At 40.6% G+C, this 19473-nt stretch overlaps 1 protein-coding gene across 6 annotated transcripts; it reads right to left on the bottom strand.

Moving 5' to 3' along the window:
• Nucleotides 1-19086, bottom strand: ASRGL1 (asparaginase and isoaspartyl peptidase 1). Of its 6 annotated transcripts, none has more exons than XM_030490287.1 (7): nt 18607-18771; nt 17167-17409; nt 13720-13862; nt 10167-10321; nt 5812-5930; nt 3789-3899; nt 1-1156 (listed from the first exon to the last, which is right to left on the bottom strand). In XM_030490287.1, exons 2-7 carry the CDS (start codon nt 17351-17353, stop codon nt 921-923), a joined length of 951 nt encoding a protein of 316 aa, XP_030346147.1. In that variant the 5' UTR covers nt 17354-17409; nt 18607-18771; the 3' UTR covers nt 1-920. The 6 variants fall into 6 exon arrangements, with proteins under 6 accessions (XP_030346147.1, XP_030346151.1, XP_030346150.1 ...); XM_030490291.1 differs by lacking the exon at nt 18607-18771 and adding an exon at nt 19035-19086 and having other exon boundaries at nt 911-1156; XM_030490290.1 differs by lacking the exon at nt 18607-18771 and adding an exon at nt 18361-18431 and having other exon boundaries at nt 911-1156.
• Between the last annotated feature and the right edge of the window lie 387 nt (nt 19087-19473).

The following is a 19473-nucleotide window of genomic DNA, read 5'->3' as shown; positions in this document are numbered from 1 at the left end:
GTTTGTCAAGAGGCAGTTTTATTTGTTTTAGTACAGCTTGCTTTTATCACTTAATTTTAGATATTTTTCCAGTTAATCATCACCTGTCTCATAATTAGACTCAAAAGGTGACTATCACCTTTGTATTTGAGTAGGAAAGATTGCTGGTTTCTTTATATTTCTTGAAATCATTACCTTCTTTACTACTACCAGAGATATTAAATCAGTAATATCTTTCCTGTAACCTATCCACATATACTTCAAAATACTGTAGCCTGCTTTGTGGTGGTCTGTGTTTTTTAATTGTAGGCCTGATGCCAATGAATGGAATAAAAGCAGGACTCCTTAGAAAGCAGCACATTACCCATCTCTGGAGAAAAGTTATTTTCTTTACTTCATTATTATTATCTCCCTTGACAGTTACCTCCAGCCTGTGACAATGCCGTAGTCTGAACTCCTGGCTGATGGTGGTGGTACTTCACCGAGTAAAGTCAGCACTTTGTTATCATGGGATGACTGCTCAAAAGACTCTGGAGAGCAATGCCATTTTCAAAATTCAGTCTTTAATTAAGAGGTATTCATCTCAAATCATCCTGGCAGCAGTCTCTTAAGAATGGGCACGGGAAGGAGTTCCTCTAATACTGAAACTCAGGTTCCCTTTAATGTAGGATTAAGGCATGCTAACCAAGAAACCTACTGACCACTCTTTCCCATCTAGAAAAGGAGAATCTCCTGACTTCCCAAAAGTATTAATAAACACTATACATCCACTGTCCGTGACCACTGAAGAACTATGTCCAGATTTCATTTTGACTGTAAATGTGGTGATGCTTGTGAACCAATCAAAAGAGTACAGATCTTTCAGAAAGATGAAATCAACTGTCACTGTCCTCCAGCAAAAAAAAAGGTCTTCATTCTTCCTCAGTTGATGTTCTTCATTCTCAGAATCCCCCACTTCCAGATGCAAGTGCTTCATCAACAGATTTTGTATGCCTCTCCCCAGCATAAATCCCATAATGCAGCTGGTCATCCTTTACAGTAGCCCAGGACATCTGCTTAGTGGAGAACCTTGCTGCCCACTCCCCTGAATTGTTAACAACAATGACACCCCCCAAACCCCCAACTCGTGCCTTCATGTAGTCTAATGCAGTGTCAGCAGCCATCTCCGGTGACATTCCTGAAACGAACAAGATAACTTCATGGTGTCTATTCTAAAATTCCCTTGAAGTTTCACCCCTCCCCATGGAGCCAGCCAAATGTAATTCCTCCTTCAACTAAATTGGCAGGAAATTTCCAGTGCAGCAAAGAAACTGTTTATAGGAGGGCTCTGGACAGTTGCTAATAGCTGCGATGGTATGGTGCTGCTACAAAACCAGGATTTAAATAGCTTCAGATTGTAATTCAGTTTCAGCGTTTGATACAGACTAACTCATCAACTGCATGTTCAAGACACATTATTTCTGTACCATCATTTGAAGGGAAATATGTCAATTTGCAAGGTTTCCATCAAAGGTTTGTCACAAGCTAGACTGAAAGCATTTACAACTTGAAACCCCTTCCACCTCCCATTAACAATCAAAAATTTCAGTCATCATCTATGTACCAAGTCCATTGGCTGCAACGGAGTTCAAAGCATGTACTTCACATTGTCATAATTTATCAAAAGCAGGCATCAGTGTCACTCTTCTTGAAACCTCTGAAAGCAACAGGCGAGATGAGGACCCAATGTACTACACATCAGAGAAAGGACCAGCAAAGCAACTTTATCTTTTCATTACACTTCGTTCATATTAACAGGAATATTTTCTAAATAAATCAAAGTTAATGTGTGCACCACACACGCTGGCCTGTAATAGCTGCAGAAAACTACAAGTTTGAATTCAGGAGTGCAGTTGGCTAAGCCTAATTGTTCTAAGATATATTCCACGAGTAATGTTATGCAGCTTAGATTGCAGAACAAAAACTGACCTTCATGCCTTCCCTGCAAATTTTGAGTTCAAACCAAACAAAACCAGCAGAGTCAGAATTGTTCACAGCACTGGTGACTGACAGGATAAAGCTCCTTTCTCTGACGTTACGGGTGACACTCTGACTATTCAAGTCAGTGGCACTGACTTCAAAGGGTCAGTATTTCAGTGTTTGATTTTTTCACCAAGACAACAGCTGCCACCATAAGACAGAGATCCCAACAGCTGTTAGGACCGGGAAAACCAATTCACTCCTGCAATATGAAAGTAAATTTTGCAGCATTGGTCCAAAAGAAGATATTTACTATGTGAATTACTGAATAGCTGAACAGAATTATGAAGGAGCTCTACAGCTGTTCTTAAATACACAGCTTCAGTTCACTGTTCAAGGACTCAAAAAGTTATAATAACTTGAGGGTTTGTTTTCAGCACCTTCATGGAAATGGGGAGGGGAGAATAAAAACAAAGTGCTACTGATGTGTTTTTCTGGCAGCTGAGTTACACTTCTGGGCAAGATGTATGAAGGTAGAGCAAGCACGGGCAGGGTGAACAAGTGCAAACCCATTAAACATGCACACACGTGGGTTCATTTTCTTCTTTTTCTCTCTTTTAAAAAAGAAACCCACACTTTTTAATTTGAGCCTCATTTACCTTTCATACTGATTTATCACAAGCCAGATAACTGCTATCAATGCACAGGTTTTGATGCAGTTAACTTCAAGCCAAAGAAGAAACCGATTTACACAGTTTAGACTAAATAGACCTTAGAAGGCCATTCACAAATTGAATAGCTAGGGACATAACATAGAGACTAAGGGGAGATCGTAATGTGTTACAGCTTTGGGAAATAATCTGTAGGTTGTGTTTTATGCTGAAACCATCACATTAGCCAAGAGATTTACAGAGAAATGTACCCATTATATGCAAACAGCTCGATGAAGCGTAACAAAAATATTCTCAGTTGTTACTTGTCTCCCTACTCACTGCTTCTCCAATGAAAATGTAAATTGAAAGTTTTCCAACTATTTCCAGTTTGGTTGATCTCAAAGCAAGTTACACTCTACTGCCCAAAAGCTATTGCTTTCTAAAAATAATGGCGGTATCGGTATTAATGGTTCTTCAACTGCATGCAGCACAAGTATGTTGTCTGGCTGTGTTTACAGGCTGTAATATAATCAAGGGTTTAGATGACAGACTAACTCATGAAGGTAAAGCTCCGAAGGGTCATCCCACAGTCAGATTATATTACAGTCACATAAGACATACTGTGTCAGCTGTTTACCACATACCCACCCAGTTAGTTTAGTGCATTTTCCAAAACAAAATGAAAATTTAAATCATAGTTAAAACATCTTAAAAGCATTTCTGTTGCTATAATCGGAGCTGTTAAAATAAAGACCTTTACAGTTTATGAGAAAGGTGATATCTGATGCTTTCTTATTTCAGCTCTGATTATCCATCTCTAGTTCTCCCCTACTGCTCCCTGAAATGTATCTTGCTTTTACTTGTTCTCAGTTTCTTTGTTCACAAAATTTTAGTTTAAAATTGGGACTACTAAGAGAACTTCAGTTAAACGAAGTAGACAATGTCTTTCAGAGTACATTGATCTAAAGCATGATTAAACATCAAGCAGCACAGATATTTCTGTCCATTTAAGACTGTTTTAGATTTATTAATATTTTAGTACTTTGTTTTGTTTTTAAAGAGAGGTGACCCATCCACATACTCCTGGGAGCAACTCTTCTGACAACTGTCCTGGATGATAGTACATAAACTGAAACCTGTCATTAGGCAACGTTTCCTATGCTTATAAATTCAGCCTACGGGAAGTTTGGAATGTACCTTGCTCCATGTGATAGAGGATCAGTCGGGCTAAGACCACTTTCATAATACTCTCCCCATGTCCTGTGGTTGAAGTGGCACCAGAATGATTATCAGCATAACCTCCACTTCCTTTTCAGAGGGAAAAAAAACAAAGAAGTCAATATTATGTATTACAATTTGCAAACTCTGCATTGTTTAAAATGGGCACCAAGCATTTCTTCCTTAAGGTCCATCAGTTCTGTCTACTTCTGGGAGCAAAGTGTCAGTAACAAACTTCTTTCTCATTTCTGCCTCAATTTGAAAAGTTAGATATATGAAAGAAATAAACCGCTGGATGAAGTCAGTTGCCAAGCTGAGAGAGGTGGAAGGCTAGTAATCTGCTTGTGGTACAAGAAGCAGAAGCAGGCCAACACTTCACAGGGATGGGCAAAAAATATTTTCTAGAACAGCAAGAGACAGTCTATTGAGGATCAGCAAGATGGTGATAGGATGCAGAATGCCAGGACAGACAATATTACTAATTGAGAAGATAAGAAGGAAGATCTTGTGAAGACATTGGTGAATTGACCAAAGTTTGAGAGTAACTCATCCACAAGAGTAAAAGCAGATAAGAGATTTGAAGAGCCTGGGATCTAGTGAAGCATCATGAAGCACCCCTGAAGAATTCTTCTAAGTCCTCACCACGAGCAGTGTTTCTTCTGTTGAACTCCCACTCCCCCCCTCCTTCATTTTCTTTCCCTCCCCTCCTTGTTTTGCTGGCACATTCCACACCCTGTTCTTCACCAAGCTTCCGCTTGCTCAACACCCATGTTTCTAGCACATCTCCTAAGAAAAATATTTCCCAGGAGCTGGGGAGGAACATACCACAGCATTATAAACAAGGTACTGGGGGAGGGGAAAGAGGCACAGAAGAGCAGTGAAAGTTTCTTCCCTTCTGCACTTTCTTGATCAGATCAGATCCTTTCAACGTACCCTGATTTACACATGGAAAAACACTGCCACAATCAGTCTGTCCTTTTAAAAGGACAGCTAGCGTTTCTGCATCCAGTCCTGCAAATGTCTAGTAAGAGCAAAAGTTGCAAGCAATACACTTAACAGCGCCCAGTTCCACTTGTCCTTCACAGACCTATGTCCCATACCATAGGAGCCCTGAACATGATCTACATAAGGAAAGGGTATTTGCAGTCAGAAGGCTGCAGTCAGATACGAACCTCGATAGTATAGTCAAAATGCAAAGGGTACCAAAATATTAGCAATTTAGGGTGTGAGGGAAAGTCAGTATTAGTTTTATAATAATCCTGTACTGCCAACAGCAGTGCTATGTGAGTTTGGAGTATGTTTTACTAAAAATAATTATTTTCCAAATCCCAAGTATATGGTATAACCCTGAAGCAATCAAATGACAAGTCTGTCCCATAACAGGAAGAAGTCTGGGGATAGGACTTCAAGTGTCTCTTTATACTTGGATAAGAGATCTCTTAAAATATTTCCTTTATTCCACACCGCATCTATTAGGTTCTGAGGCAGTCTTATCAGGGCTCTCCAAGAACAGGAATTTACTCAAAGTTGCCAGTCATTTTACAATTCTGGCTCATTGAAATAACAAACAATAATTACAATTATACCTACTAACTCAAGTCTCAGGAAAACAGCATCTTTGTATGAAACAGGCTACATTTTTTGACTTAGCTATAAGCATGGATGTACAAAAGGAGAGGTTTATCAGAATGAACAGAAGAAAAACGCAGTTAGCATTCAGGAAAGGACAGAAAAAAGAAATTCCCATCCCCATTTTCCAGATAGAAAAGTGTTGAATGATGATAATAATGACAGTACACCTCTACTCCAAATCCTCACTTGCAATCTCCATGTTGTGTTAAGAGACTTGAGCTTTGATATATTTGAATTAGACCTTCATTTCATCTATACATATATATTTATGTTTCATTTCACTAATGAGAAGCAGAATGTGTAATACTGTTTTTTTTTCCTTTAAATGAGAGACCTCCAAAAAAATGAGGCAAGACCCCACACCCCATACCTATGCATGCTGTGTCACCAACACGGCCAACCAGTTTATTAGAGAGTCCTCCAGTAGATGTTGCACAAGCTACATTGCCTTCACTGTCTATAGCAACAGCACCGACTGTTCCAAGGTCTCTGCCAAGAAAAACAGTTCACAAAATTAGGCAGAATTAAAGCATACCTGCCAAAGCACGTTGCATTTATTTTCCAGGTAGCTTTAAAAAAAATATTACTGCAAGAAAATTACTACTCATCATAAAGCTATTTTTTACCATGCTTCCAATTACAAAAATAACAAGCAATATGCAACAATTCTCATAGCTTTATATTCAATAGAGTAGAAAACAATTCTTTTTTATCACCCCCCATAACTTGTTTACCTTCACAGTATGGAAACTTCGGGCTGGGGAGAAAGAAACCCACAAAACAAAAGCACACGGGGCAGAAATAGTGCTAGCCAGCATAATTCTGGAGTATTTTTTTGGCTATGCCACACCTGACACACAACCTTTCCCTAAACAGCAACTCGAAGATGCAGGAATTGTCTCCAGTCTCTCAACAGGAGATTAGCCGGAATTATTAATGACAATGCACGTAAATGAGTGAACACAGAAAAGGACAGTAATGTTGTGCATGCACTGAATCATTTCCTTCCTGTTCCTCCTTCTTCCTCTTCCTTATTCCCCTAAATGTTTGAATGCCCCACCAGAAGAAAAGTTGTTTATGTGCCTTTCAACTAGCATTGTTCACAATGCATCATTAATACGTATTTTCTTCTTTGTCCTCTGTAGCTATGCAATCTTGAGGTTTAAATCACTTGGCCAGTGGAATCTGCTGAAACCACACATCAGCTTAAAAATCTTCATGCCCTGAAGAAAACAGAAGTCTCAACCACTGCTTTATTTCCTCAGCACAGAGAAGTCATATATCAGGCTGCTTAAAATATACATGTGCATTCATACTCAGAGAAAAAAAAAGGCTATTGTAACTTACTGTAACAGTTGCTGCATTGAGAAGCAAGACATTACTGAGAAGCAGAGTTCTGAGCGTCCACATATTCTAATCTTGGCAATTCAGGTAGGAACATAAAACAGTATCTGGCTAGGAGAGGTGTACCAAAAAAATCTAAACCCCTCCACAGAGGAGAAGAATTTCTAACAATCCTTTAAGGAACTGCTCAACAGGCGACTGGAACAGGAATACCTTTGTGAGTTCCCTGGGCACTGGTGAGGGTCTCTCTCTAGCCTCCCAAAATCTAAGCTGATAAAGTCAAAGTTTCTGTGTACCATGAAACCCACAGTCAATTTCTCAGAGAACTAACTTCCTGTTCCCTCCAGCTTATGTAAAATATCATACTGTCAGTCCCTACACTTCATTCACAGCAATCCAAAGTTGACTGATGAATCACAGGCCTTACAAACTGCTCTGACATTTACGTGGAGACAGACCTCATCTCAAACTGGTATGATGGTGCAGATGGGCTTCCCACCCATCCATCTGTTACAAGTGATTTGCTGAAAAGAGTATTAGTAAATTCAGTACTCACTTGCACGCTCATGTGGCACCCTTCAACCAACTAAAGTTAGATCTTCCTCAGAAATTAAGAAAGATACATCCAGATGTACACACTTTCCTAGGTATGAATTTACCTTTAAGCAACTGTGAGAATACTGAAAGTACACAGATCACATATGCAGCAGCTATCTGTTTTAGTACAAGAACTCAACTGGCAATAAGTAACAGTGAATGTGTCCAACATATCTTATCTGCAGCAGAGTAAATAGGCAGCTACATTATTTCTTACTGTCCCTTTGAACTTTTTTATTGCTTCAATGTCACATGTTTTCTTTGTTCATCTTCAGAACAAAGACAAAAATGATATAAACAACCTGTTGCATAGCTAGTTGACTCAGAAACATTACCAAGGCAGGCAAAACTCTCTGAGAGATACTGTATTATAATCATCTCTCTATTGCTAGGACAATAGCAAGAACTTCAACAAGTATCTGTGGTATACCAGAGGATGCTATCAGTAGTAATTATTTTGTTCAATCAAGAATTATTTTTATGTACTGCATATACTGTGATACAGAATGGATCAGTTGGATTTGTTCATTCCCTTTCATCTAAATCATTCACTGTCCAGTACCCATGAAGTTAGATGTAGTTATTCTATCCCCATTCAACTAATGACATCTGCTATTTTGTCCCTTAGCCCTACATCAGCAGGACAGTGACTGCTGTCAGAGTCCTTGTTAATTAATACTGCCTCGAGTTACTCCTGCAGTGTGACTCACAGAGGGGCTAGCAGCCCATCTACTATTTTATGGCTGGACTCAACTCCTTTTCTGTGGGGTTCTCGAGCAATCTCCACCAATTCTTTACAAAAGGTATGGTAAGAATCTTTGAAGTGAGAAACTGAAGATATAACAAACCACACCTTATTGTCAGCAAATGGTGTACAAGATGCCATATTGTACATGCCATAGAATCGTAAGCTTTTAGCATGAATGAATGCGGGCTTCTAACCAGCAGAAGAGAGAGGTCTCTCTTCTGGAGACACCAAACTTTGCTTGGAAAGCTGTGAGCCCCCAAGGTTTCCAACATTGTTAAGACCAGAGGACTGCATGTAAAGTATACACCAACCTTCAAATTCCCAGTATGAGCTGGTATTATGTTGCCTCTGACTAATACTACTTCACCTTCTGCCTGTTCGCCTTAGGCAAGTTTCTGCATAATCACTGCAGACATAGCAGGGAAAAAGAACATTCCACATGTGATACAGGAATAAATGGGCTTACATAAAAAAGACCTGCTTTTAACTTTGGGAGTTTGTGCTGATGTTTTGGGCACTGGTTGTCAGAAAAAGCACAGCGTGGCTAAGCAGAAAAAGTCCCGACCTCTTCAGAAATACACAAGGCTTCCATATCATACATTCCAGAACAAGACAATGCTGAAATTGAAGATGCCTACCACTTATAATAAAAGAAAAATAAAAATTAAGCAGTTATAAAGACTGAAGGGAGACCCAGATGCCATGCCATTCCAACTTATATATTCAGGAGACCAAGTGGCAGTAGGGGCTATGCCATCCTCAAATTTCTTCACAATGAATTATAATACCACACAGTCCTTGAATAGACCATGGATCAAAAGAAAACTTCTGTTGGGTACAATTGCAACTGAGACCTTACAGTCAAGGAACAACTCCACCTTGTTTACAAGATCGTATTTACACTTGCCTTGTGAATTTGTTTTTCCTTCTAGCAACTTATGGAAAGTAACTTACAGTTGTAGTTTATAGCCTCATTTCATGGACTTTAATTAATGCACCCACAGAAGAAACTTCCTCCTTTTGGTCTACAAATTCTTCAGCTCTGCTTCGCTCATTACTACTATTTCACAGAACAAATGAACATCATGTAATACAGCACTTATGTAATGTAATACAGTTCTATCCTATGCCACAACCATTGATGTACAAACAAAAGCTCAAAACAATGCAGCATTTATGCCTACCTCACAGGCATAAAAAAAGCATTTTTGACACCTGATGATTTTCCTTCCTTTCTCACCCACCTTACCTTCCCCTCTATTTCGTATGAGACTTGCTTATTTTTCAAGTGACTTTCATTTTGTTGTTGTGCAATACCATCCAGTAGCATCTCTTTTTACACCCACCACTACACTGAACTTCTTGGTCATTTTTTTCATTCCTATCTACAATAACCAATATCCACAATCAGCACTGAGAAGAAGTTACTGGTCAAAAATCTGATGTCGCTTAACTAACCAATCCAGTTTAAAGACAAATTTGTTCATCTACTTAACCAAGATCAGCTTTATTTTTTTATTTTTCTTTTTTCCATGGACTTGTTTTAAAATGTGGATTGGGGATTTTTTAAACTCACAGTTCCACCATGGGAAAGAATTATACATAGTGATGCCTGCTGTTCGTTAAAGCTGTTCTATGCACTCCTGTAACTGGTGATTTTAACAGCAATAGTAAGTTCTAACTTTGTCCTCTATTAATGCCACAAAACCTGTGCTATGTCAAAGTGACTGACAACCTTCTTAAACATCAACAGTTTGTTCAAATTTGTTCCAGTCACTTACACTTGAGAAAATTCATTAGAAGCTTCATTGTATCGTTACTTTCACTGAGGGCATACTGTAAAGACTGTATCAAACCATGTAACACTTGGAACTGAAATATTCTGTGAATACAGACCTTCAAGCTTTGGGGGTTTGTTTGTTTGTTTGTGGTTTTCTGTTTTGGACTGGTTTTTTGTTTGTTTGTTTGTTTGCAACTGATAGGACAAATTAAATTACCTGAATTTAAAAAGAAGAAATATTTTACAAAAACCCTACTTCTGAAACTCTTCAGGGTTGGAATCTGCCTCAAGGTTCTTCTTCCATCTCTCCCGGGATCTCTCGGTTATGAGTTTCTCCCCTGGAGTCTCAGGAATACCCATGGCCTGAGCAAACAGGTGTGCACCATGGTCAGTCAGCAGCATGTGCTTCGTCTACAGAAGACAGACAGGAGATTCAGTGACAATTCTTGTTTTGCCTTGTACTGAGTAGTTTTGTATAATCACTATTTTTAAAAGTATTCACACAAAGAAAATTCAAAATCTTATTTTTAAACTTTCTAGATTTCTATGCTAATATCCTCTTCCACTAGCTGAGAAAACTTCCAGCTCTCCAAAACACAAACTTTAATCATTAGTAGAAAACAACTGCATTTATCTGGTTAATGCTTATTATAATCGGAGAGAAATTGGAAATTTGCTCTTTTCTTAATTTGCATGCAACTTTTGTACTGTTTCCAGTCAACCATCAAATCACTACTTAATTGTTTTGTCCAGTTAACTAAAAGATCTAGAAGGATTTTACTCAGACGGAAAGAATGGTAAATAAAATCCTGTTCTGCCTGAAGGTATTACGCCTCGTAAATTAACCAAAAAATGTAACTATCATACACTATAAAGTGTTTCTTCACATCAGCTGAACCATTATTTTAAATATTTCCTTCAACTAGCTGCTACTCTTATAGACCCAGATTTAAGAAAAAAATTCTGTTCTAATGGGTTTGACCAAAAAATGTTTGCTCTCTTCTAAGAACATTGGCAGAAGCTCTATTTTGACTCCTTCATTTAGCAAAGCACTTGGGCCAGATTTCAAGTCAATAACTAGTTGAATCCATGCTTCAAAGTCTCTACAGCTTGGTTAATTACTATTTTAGAGAAACTTGCCAGATAAATTTGTCTCATTAATCCTTATAATTTAGTAGGACCTGTAAAATCTGGTTGGTTTTTTTTTTTTAATGAATCTGTGTCCAAAAATAAGCATCAGCTTCTTGGACCACTACACACCTACTAATTGCACACCCGAGCCTAGGAAGGTTTCGGAGGAGCGATGGTCTGACTGTACATTATGGAGTTATTCCAGAGCATAGCACCTGACTTCAAGCAAACTTGTATGTGCATGCAGCAGCACAGCACACGGTACCAGCTGAGGTCCAAAAGCAGAACCACGTGATGCTTGAGGCAGCAGGCCTGCAGCGCCCTGCAGGGCACCAAAGTGGCACATATGCAGCTCTCAGCCTGAAGCGAGGACTCCAGATGTTGGGTATTTCTGTGTCATGCTGCACTCCACAGAACATTTAACAGTCTCAAAGCTTCAGACTTTAAAGATGTTGCGGACCATCAACTTTATTGATTTCTAAAGCAATGACATCAATCACTACCATGACCAACCCATAGCACTGCATTGTTTTAAAGGATTCCAGCCAAACCTCTTCCCAAACCACAGACATTGATCTCTGCTTAAGCCTATTACAGCCTCTGCACTAATCCCTTCCAATAGTTACACACATGGGAAATGTGACTTTAGAAACATTCCTAATGTTGCAGCCCTGACATTAAACATTTTTGAAAATTTAAATACCTTTTTATTGACAAAGTAATTCGACAATTCACAAGAGCATTGCTTTAGGGAACAAGAATACAGGTCACAAGGAAGAGGTTCTCTGCATGCGTGAAAGAGTGGTCAACAGGCTTACATGCCAAGTGATGTTACCAGACAACAAAAGCTCTACCTACTTCTAAGAAGGCTGATGTTCTTCGACTTGAAAGCCAACTTCTTTGTGCAATACTGCCCTCCTCTGCCACCAAACCACCAGAAGCACACAATCCAGTATTTTTTTTTTCTGGTAGTGCGCGTTTGTTGGTTTGTGGGTTTTGTTTGTTTGGTTTTTGTTTGTTTTAGCAAATACACTGAACTTCTCCTTTTACTTTATCTATATCACAAGGCTGTGCTCTCCCCATCACTTGCTTTCAGCAATTAAGACTGTATCATCCTTCAAATGAGTTTAAAGAAAACAGAAACAAGTTTTACTGTAAAAAATGGAAGTTATTTCTTAAAACTTTTACAAAGGCTTCCCTCCCATATGCAGATCCTGGTAACATACCCACCTTCCTGACCTGCACAAACAAGAAATACTTGCATATAGAGGAATAAGCTTCTATGACAGGGTTTTGGGTTGTCAAATTTAGTTCATTTTAATGGAAAATGGGGAACAGAAAATCCCCCAAATTTCTGCAGCTGCCCTGAAATTCAGACCATCACTGTTCTTCACTTAACAATCCTGGCAGTGCACAAAGCACTGAATGATATAGTAGGAGAAAACATAGACACAGTTCACCTATAGCAATGAAACAGTGCTCTAATGTTCACAAGATGCCCATCTATGAAGTGTTTGAACTGAGGGGGACTGCATGCCCCGTTAAAAAAAAAAAAAAGGCTATTTTGGTATCATTCTACTTTTGTTCACTACAAACAGGAATAACTGAATAGGAATTTAACTGCTTTCTCAAGGATTTGTTGAATTACAGATAGAAGGCTTTTATTATGTTAACTTGAGGCTGCCATGTTCAACAGCATAGTAAGTCATGAATGGAAATTATTCTGGTGCCCTCCTTCCTTCTACCCTGTGAATTTCAACAAGTTTGAGCCCATTGAAAACATAACAGCACACAGGATAAATGTGTGCAACGACAACTAGAAGAACTACTCTGACCACCAGATGGAGCCCATATTGTTCCACGATAGTAACAGAAATAAGAAAAAGTTAGACAGGGAGGGTATTTTCGGTTTGGTTGGTTGGTTTGGGGAGCTGCATGTTTCAAAATTCCTCAAGACAGCGAGGCATCTCTAAACCACTGGGAAATAAGCATTCTGACATGCTTAGGACTCCAGCAAAAATACAGTCTTATTACCCATGGGTCACAGAGTTTAAAATACTTTTAATTATACACAGTAAAACAAAATACACTTTGAAATGTACTGTGAAATAGCCTGGTTTGGTGCCCCAGATTTCCTGTCCAAGATGAACACAAGAGTCACATAATTTGGTATTCCCATTTACAATACCTGATGCAGAAGCAGCAGAAGCTCACCTCAAGATGTATCAAGCAATCCAGGCCAACACTTAGGTTTAAACTTTGTTGTCTACACAGCTTTTTGTATCCGGGCAAAGCATAATACACTTTACCACAAAATTTCATGGGTTTATGCCTGCATGATACTACTTGATCCTGTACAGCTGGGTTTTATGATTTTCTTTCAAATTTACACCAGCTGTGGAGCTATAGGAGATCAACATGTATAGGTCAATTTCTCCTTGAGCTTCCAATTGCATGACAGAACTTTCCTCAGAATGCTATTTTTAATAAATATGTCTCAAACCCCCTTAAAATAAAAGTTCTTTGTGGTTGTGACTGTAGTTTCCAAACACTACCATCCCTTTTCCCCTTCTTTCCTGCTTTAAAGCACTACGCAAACATCACTGAGATGTATCAATATACTGGATGAAATTTTTAAGGAAAAAACCGCTTCATGCTCAAGTACACATTCAACATACCTTTTCCATGACAAGTCGAGCAAGTTTTATTGGGTTTGCTATGCATTTAACTGCAGATACTGCTCCAGAGTCTAGATTTTTTCCATCCATGATTATGGCATCCATTTCTACTTCACCTTTTTCATTTAGAACAGATCCACAGCCTAAAGACGAAACAAAAAAACGAAACAAACAAACACAAATAAAACAACAAAAAAAGAAGAACAGGGAGGAAGGGAAAAACAGGAGTCATTAAGAGCTAACCATCAGGTGACTCAATTACTAGATCTCATGAAGCAATCTTTCTCAGTTTGTTGTCTGACTCATTGAAAGTATCTCCTGAATGCAAACAAACCAGCAGAAATACTGCTGAGTATAACCACAAAATCCAATCATTAACAGAAGTCTCACTGGGTACAACATCTACTTTAAAATTGAGTTTTATTTTTACACGACGAAAAACACACTTCCAATCCTATCCAAAATTATATACTAGATAGGAAAGTTAAAACAACAAACAACTGTGAACAGAATTCTTTATATCCCAGATTACTTCAAGTGCACAGAAAACTGTTTTACCTTTATAGTTCTTCCAAAGGAGGATATAATATAACCCAACAAAATAGTAGAGTGTTCAATCCTATCAACAGATTAACATCGCGTAACATTCCAAGAAACTGCCAAAATTGATGGAGCAGAATAGAAGTGTCCACTTACTACTGTAACAGAAGCCTGAAATAGCAAGTTCTTCATTACCACATAAAAACGGAAGATGAAGGAATTGAAAAAAAAAAAAGTAATAAAATGTTGGGTAATTATTTTCTTCTGTAATTATCAGTGCTATCACTAACCTAATTGAAAATTAATGATATACAAAATGAGACAATGCAAATAGGTTTAAGTTTAGGGTTTTTTTTTTTTTTAATACTGCCATATTGTTATCAAAGGGTAGAAAGGCTTGAACATTGTACAGAGCTAAAACACATTTTATTTCTGTTAAACCAACACTAAACATAAACATTCTGTTAAACCAACAGGTCAGAAACCACTGTTAATAATTGTTGACATAAGACTTCAATACCAATGTACCAGACCTGAAGGTATGACATTAAATCCCCTGCTACAGGAGGCAACAAAATCCTGTAACCTCCAAAACTGTCCCTGCCACACACAGACACGCACCCAAAAGTTGGTTTTTTCCCTCTCTCTGACTGCATAAACTATGCCAAAGCTTAGCCCTGCATCATTCAGAACCTGTTAGTTTCTAGACTACATTGATCTGCAAAGAGCCTACAGGAGCCTTGTGCCACCTGTGCCAACATCATTCTTCCAGCTTATCCTTTATGATGGTATAAGGAATAAGTCTTATTTGTTTTCTTTAAACTCTGACATACTCTTTTAGCTTCCTTTGACAAGGTAGACTCTCTAGCCCATCACAAAATTTCCACTAGAACTAAGGTACCCCCTTCTCAAGTATCAGTGACCAGAACCATGGTTCCAGAGGAAGCTCTACCTGCCCCTTTTATCGCTGCATTAATAGTATCCTATGACTACTGGACATCTCTCACGGGTTACAGTTTAAGATTCCCTAAAATTTCCTGAGCAGAAAACAGTTGCAGACAGCTTCCTTTCACAGTCAGTGAAGAGAGACAGGTGCTCTCTAAGAACAATTCATCCCACTTGTCTTAAACAGCTGTATAGCCACCCTTTCTCACTCCACTGACCACTGTGAAAGCCTTGTACACCATGGCAAGGCTCAACACTAAGCTTCAGGTTATCTGAGGGAGGATGAATCCTTCCTTTTGTGGTCACAAACTGTCTTTTCACTGGCCTTTCAGCACAATGGGTAGGGAATACGTGCCTCTGAGGCTATGGTATCCATGAAAAGCAGCACTGAGTGGGGAAAATCTGCAAAGGCTAAGGAGGAAAGAGTGCGCAAGGATCACTATAATGACAGTTCCTATATCTGAAGTATTCGCACCAAGATAGTTACTATTGCTAGTCAGAGATCACATGAAGGAAATATAAACAAGGCCACTTCCTCATCACAATCAGAACTTCATTATGCTGCATAAGTCACTACAAATCGTAGTTTCAGAGAACGGTATAGCTTCTAAGCCCCTCCACCAAGCCTACTTCAAAATGCACCTACACAGCACGGCTAAACCCTATCGTTCAAAAACGACACAACCTGGTTGTTATGCTCATTCTCCCCAATATTTATCGTTGTCTTACAGCAATGTCAATGTTTTCCTAGAAAATATTACAGTAAAACTGACTTATCTTTTACAAAGATAAATATCACACAGCAAGTTTTAAGCAGCCACTCAAATCAGGGCCCTCTTGAAATAGCTTTCAGCTCATCTTCTCCCACTACTGAGAGCAGCTGTATCTGATGAGTGTTAACACAATTAGATGCATCTGTGATTACCAGACTACTCGCCATTTAGATCAGCATAGCCAAACCTGAACAAGGGCTTAAGGCTCAAAGTCCAGTTAAGTAAAAGTTAAATGAGAGAATGCCACCCTGATGTTAATAGTACACACCACACCTCTAAGGCTGCTTCATGATTTCAGCTTGAATCCTCTCAAATCAAGACATTCAACCCCAGCCAGTAAGAAACCACTGAAAGCTTCGTGTAAAGTAAAAGCTCTCCCTGGCTCTCAATTGCAAGGTGAGAAGGAACAACAGAATCTCTGCAAACTAAGCGTGCCCATAACTAATAGCTCTGTTATCCAAAACATTCAACACTGACAGGTCTTTCTTCCCCTGTTCATTCCTGACATACCTTGGTGACGGTACAGAAGTATTTTCAACAAAATTCATCAAAATAATAAATTCGAGGTCACACGAAGAAAAATATTCAATGATTGACATTAACATTAACTGACATTACTCATTAGGAAATGCAGTTATGAACCCTTACTGTATAAATTCATGACTCATATCCCACTACTGCGTTACTTCTGTAATATTATTTACAAAAGCACTAATTGGAAGCATTAATTAAGAGAAAACCACCTCAAATCCCCAAAACTCCTCTGGCAATAGGCAAAGGTCAAGCATCAAGGCTTAAACAGTGCTGCAAGCTACATTCAAATGCCTTAAAGATGAACATTAACTAAACATATACTCCGCTAAGGAGTCCACATCTTAAAACTGAATATACAGCTCAGTAATGGAAGATTTAAGGAAAAGTACTATGGCACCACAAGAATGAAATGGCAGGTATAAACCACTGAAAAATGAGAAAAGAGTAACTCACCTGCCTAAGCTTACTCACAAGAAACTACAGAGAAACCATGCTATTTTATTATAGAGAAATTAACTATTTTGTGACACCAGTATTTACTCCACCACGATGTGCGTAATTCAAAGCAAATGCATGCCAGCATGTTCAGAAACATCAGGATAAAACAAATGAAATACACGATGATTCTAAACCCATTTAATTCTTGAAAAATTACCTGCATTAAAATGAGGATCATCTTCCATTGATCGTACTGCCTCCTCAACTGCATCTAAGGCACTGCCTCCCTGTTTCAGGATACCATAACCTCGCAGCGCAGCTCTGACAACACCATCACGACTTCCCTGTTCTCGTTCTTTAAAGATCCGGCCAGCTCCACCATGCACCACAATGACAGGCTTCATCCTGCCAAACTCCTCTCACGGCTTTCAGTTGTGTACACAGGTTACCCGTAATTAGCCTGTTTTGGAAAGAAGAATCACTAGCACACGCTCCCTTCTACGTGGAAAGAGACCTTGAAAAAGAGGCGGGTTGGTTAATACATAGTCACGTTGACTGCAAGCATTTTACCTTTCAGGAAGCTGAGTACTCACACAAAGGAGATCCTAGTTAAAGTCTGGACTGGAGGAGACCCCAGATAACTTGCTGCAACTTTGAGGTCAGCCCAGCTTTGGGCAGGGGGCTGGGCACAGTGGCCTCTGAAGGCCCCTTCCAGCCTAAATTACTCCACAATCTTCAGCATGAATCCTGTCTGGTGGTATTACAAGTTACAGAGAAGCAAGCCCCTGAGTCACGCTTGATCCTGCTAACTGCTCTTCACGTTAGACGGGTAGCCCCGCTGTTTGAGTGTGGTAATAGAACCAGTGATGAAGTGACTGACCTGACCCAAGTTAACAGCTTAACCAGCTCTACCGCCTGGATTTCAAACCTCTGACCTCTTGTAGAACTTTGTACTTCTTACAGAAAAACAAGACATTCAAACCTGGCAGTCAACAGTACTGCTCATGGCCTCTCATGAGATAAAACAAGAGTCACTACGTATCTTTGGTGACAGCAACCACGGTTTTGCCTCCACAAAAAGGCAAAGGAGAAACAGCCTCACCTTCCACCAAAATCTAGGGCACCTCACAGAGGAAACTCCACAGCAAAACACCTTCTCAGGGCCCACTGTTTTTGGAGGCCGTGAAGAACAAACTCTAGCAGCCTTTCCCTCGGCCTCAGCCAGAGCCTCCCGGCGGTCCCGCACAACTAACAGCCAGCTCCTCGCACTCCCGCTGCCCCCAGAGCGGCACCTGCTCTCGGAACCACACGCCAGGACGGCAGCGGGGACGCACAGACCCAGGCCCCGTCCGTGCTGTTTGGGCGTCCCACACGGGGAGGGGAGGGAGGCAAAAACGTGTCGATTATTCACCGAAGATCCCGCAGCGAGGCCTTTCAAGGTTTTATTTCAACCGGCACCTACGCACTCCCCGCCACGAGAGCCACGGAGAAGGCACTCCGCACTAGCCCTCCCCCACCGCGGACCCAGCCCTGCCGGCCACCGCGGCGGCGCCCCAGCTCGGGGCGGGCCTGACCCGCCGCCCGCCCACCGCTCCCGGTGCCCCCCCGCCCGCCCAGCCTCACCCGCCCCGGCCGAGAGCGGCAAGGCGGAGCCCACCTGCAGCGCCCCGTCCCCGGGCGCACTCTCCGGCAGCGCCGCTCCGGCAGCCGCCCTCAACAGACATGGCGACCCCCACGCGCGCTGAGAGATGCCCACAGCTAAGATGGCGGCCTGGCGCCAGCGTTCACCCCCCAGCACGTCGGTAGGGTGCTGGGCGGCCGTGTCTCGGGGCTGGCGGGAGTGGCCCGGCCCTGGGCTGCCTGGCAGGGGGTGCTTTGGCATCGTGCCCTTCTCGGCTTCGTCACTCCCTCAGCCGCAGGCAGGAGGGGAGTGAGTTCTCTGGCGCTGCTGCCGCCGCCGCGCTATGGAAGGCGATAGGTAGCTGCTATGTGACAACCCCTCATCACTCACCACTGCCTGATTCCCATCGAGTTAAATTGGAAAAACGGCACCTCTCCCCCACATCGAAGCCAAATAGCACCTGCCTTATGCTCGCTCTTCCCCTCCTCTCTGACCAGGCCGGGTTATTCGTGGTACTCCAGAGCTCGGGCCACTGTAAATGCACAGGGCTGTAGGCCCCAGCTGCCAGTGGGACCCCTGGGAGACATCCCCCAGCCCGGTCTGCTGTGGGTTGGCACAGGCTGGGCGAGGGTAGGCTGTATGTGGGCATGCTGATCCCAAACAGACAGCGAAGACAAGAAATAACCCTGCTGTTTATTATTAATATTGTTGTAATTATAGGCTGGTAGAGGAACAAACAGTTGTTTGCTATAAAAAGAGCTACTAAAAAATGTTCTCCCTGAAAAGGAAAAATATTTGTAAAATAGAGTTCATTAAAAAAAATAATTATTCCAAGGTTCCTTACTTTTGTAGCAAGAAATAAAACCACAAATTTCTCAAAATTTATACAAACTCTACCCAGCA

The sequence above is a fragment of the Strigops habroptila genome, chromosome 6 (genome assembly GCF_004027225.2).
Source record: "Strigops habroptila isolate Jane chromosome 6, bStrHab1.2.pri, whole genome shotgun sequence".
In the NCBI taxonomy this organism is placed as follows: domain Eukaryota; kingdom Metazoa; phylum Chordata; class Aves; order Psittaciformes; family Psittacidae; genus Strigops; species Strigops habroptila.
Note: the sequence above shows the minus strand (reverse complement) of the source record. Positions and strands in the feature narration are given on the sequence as shown.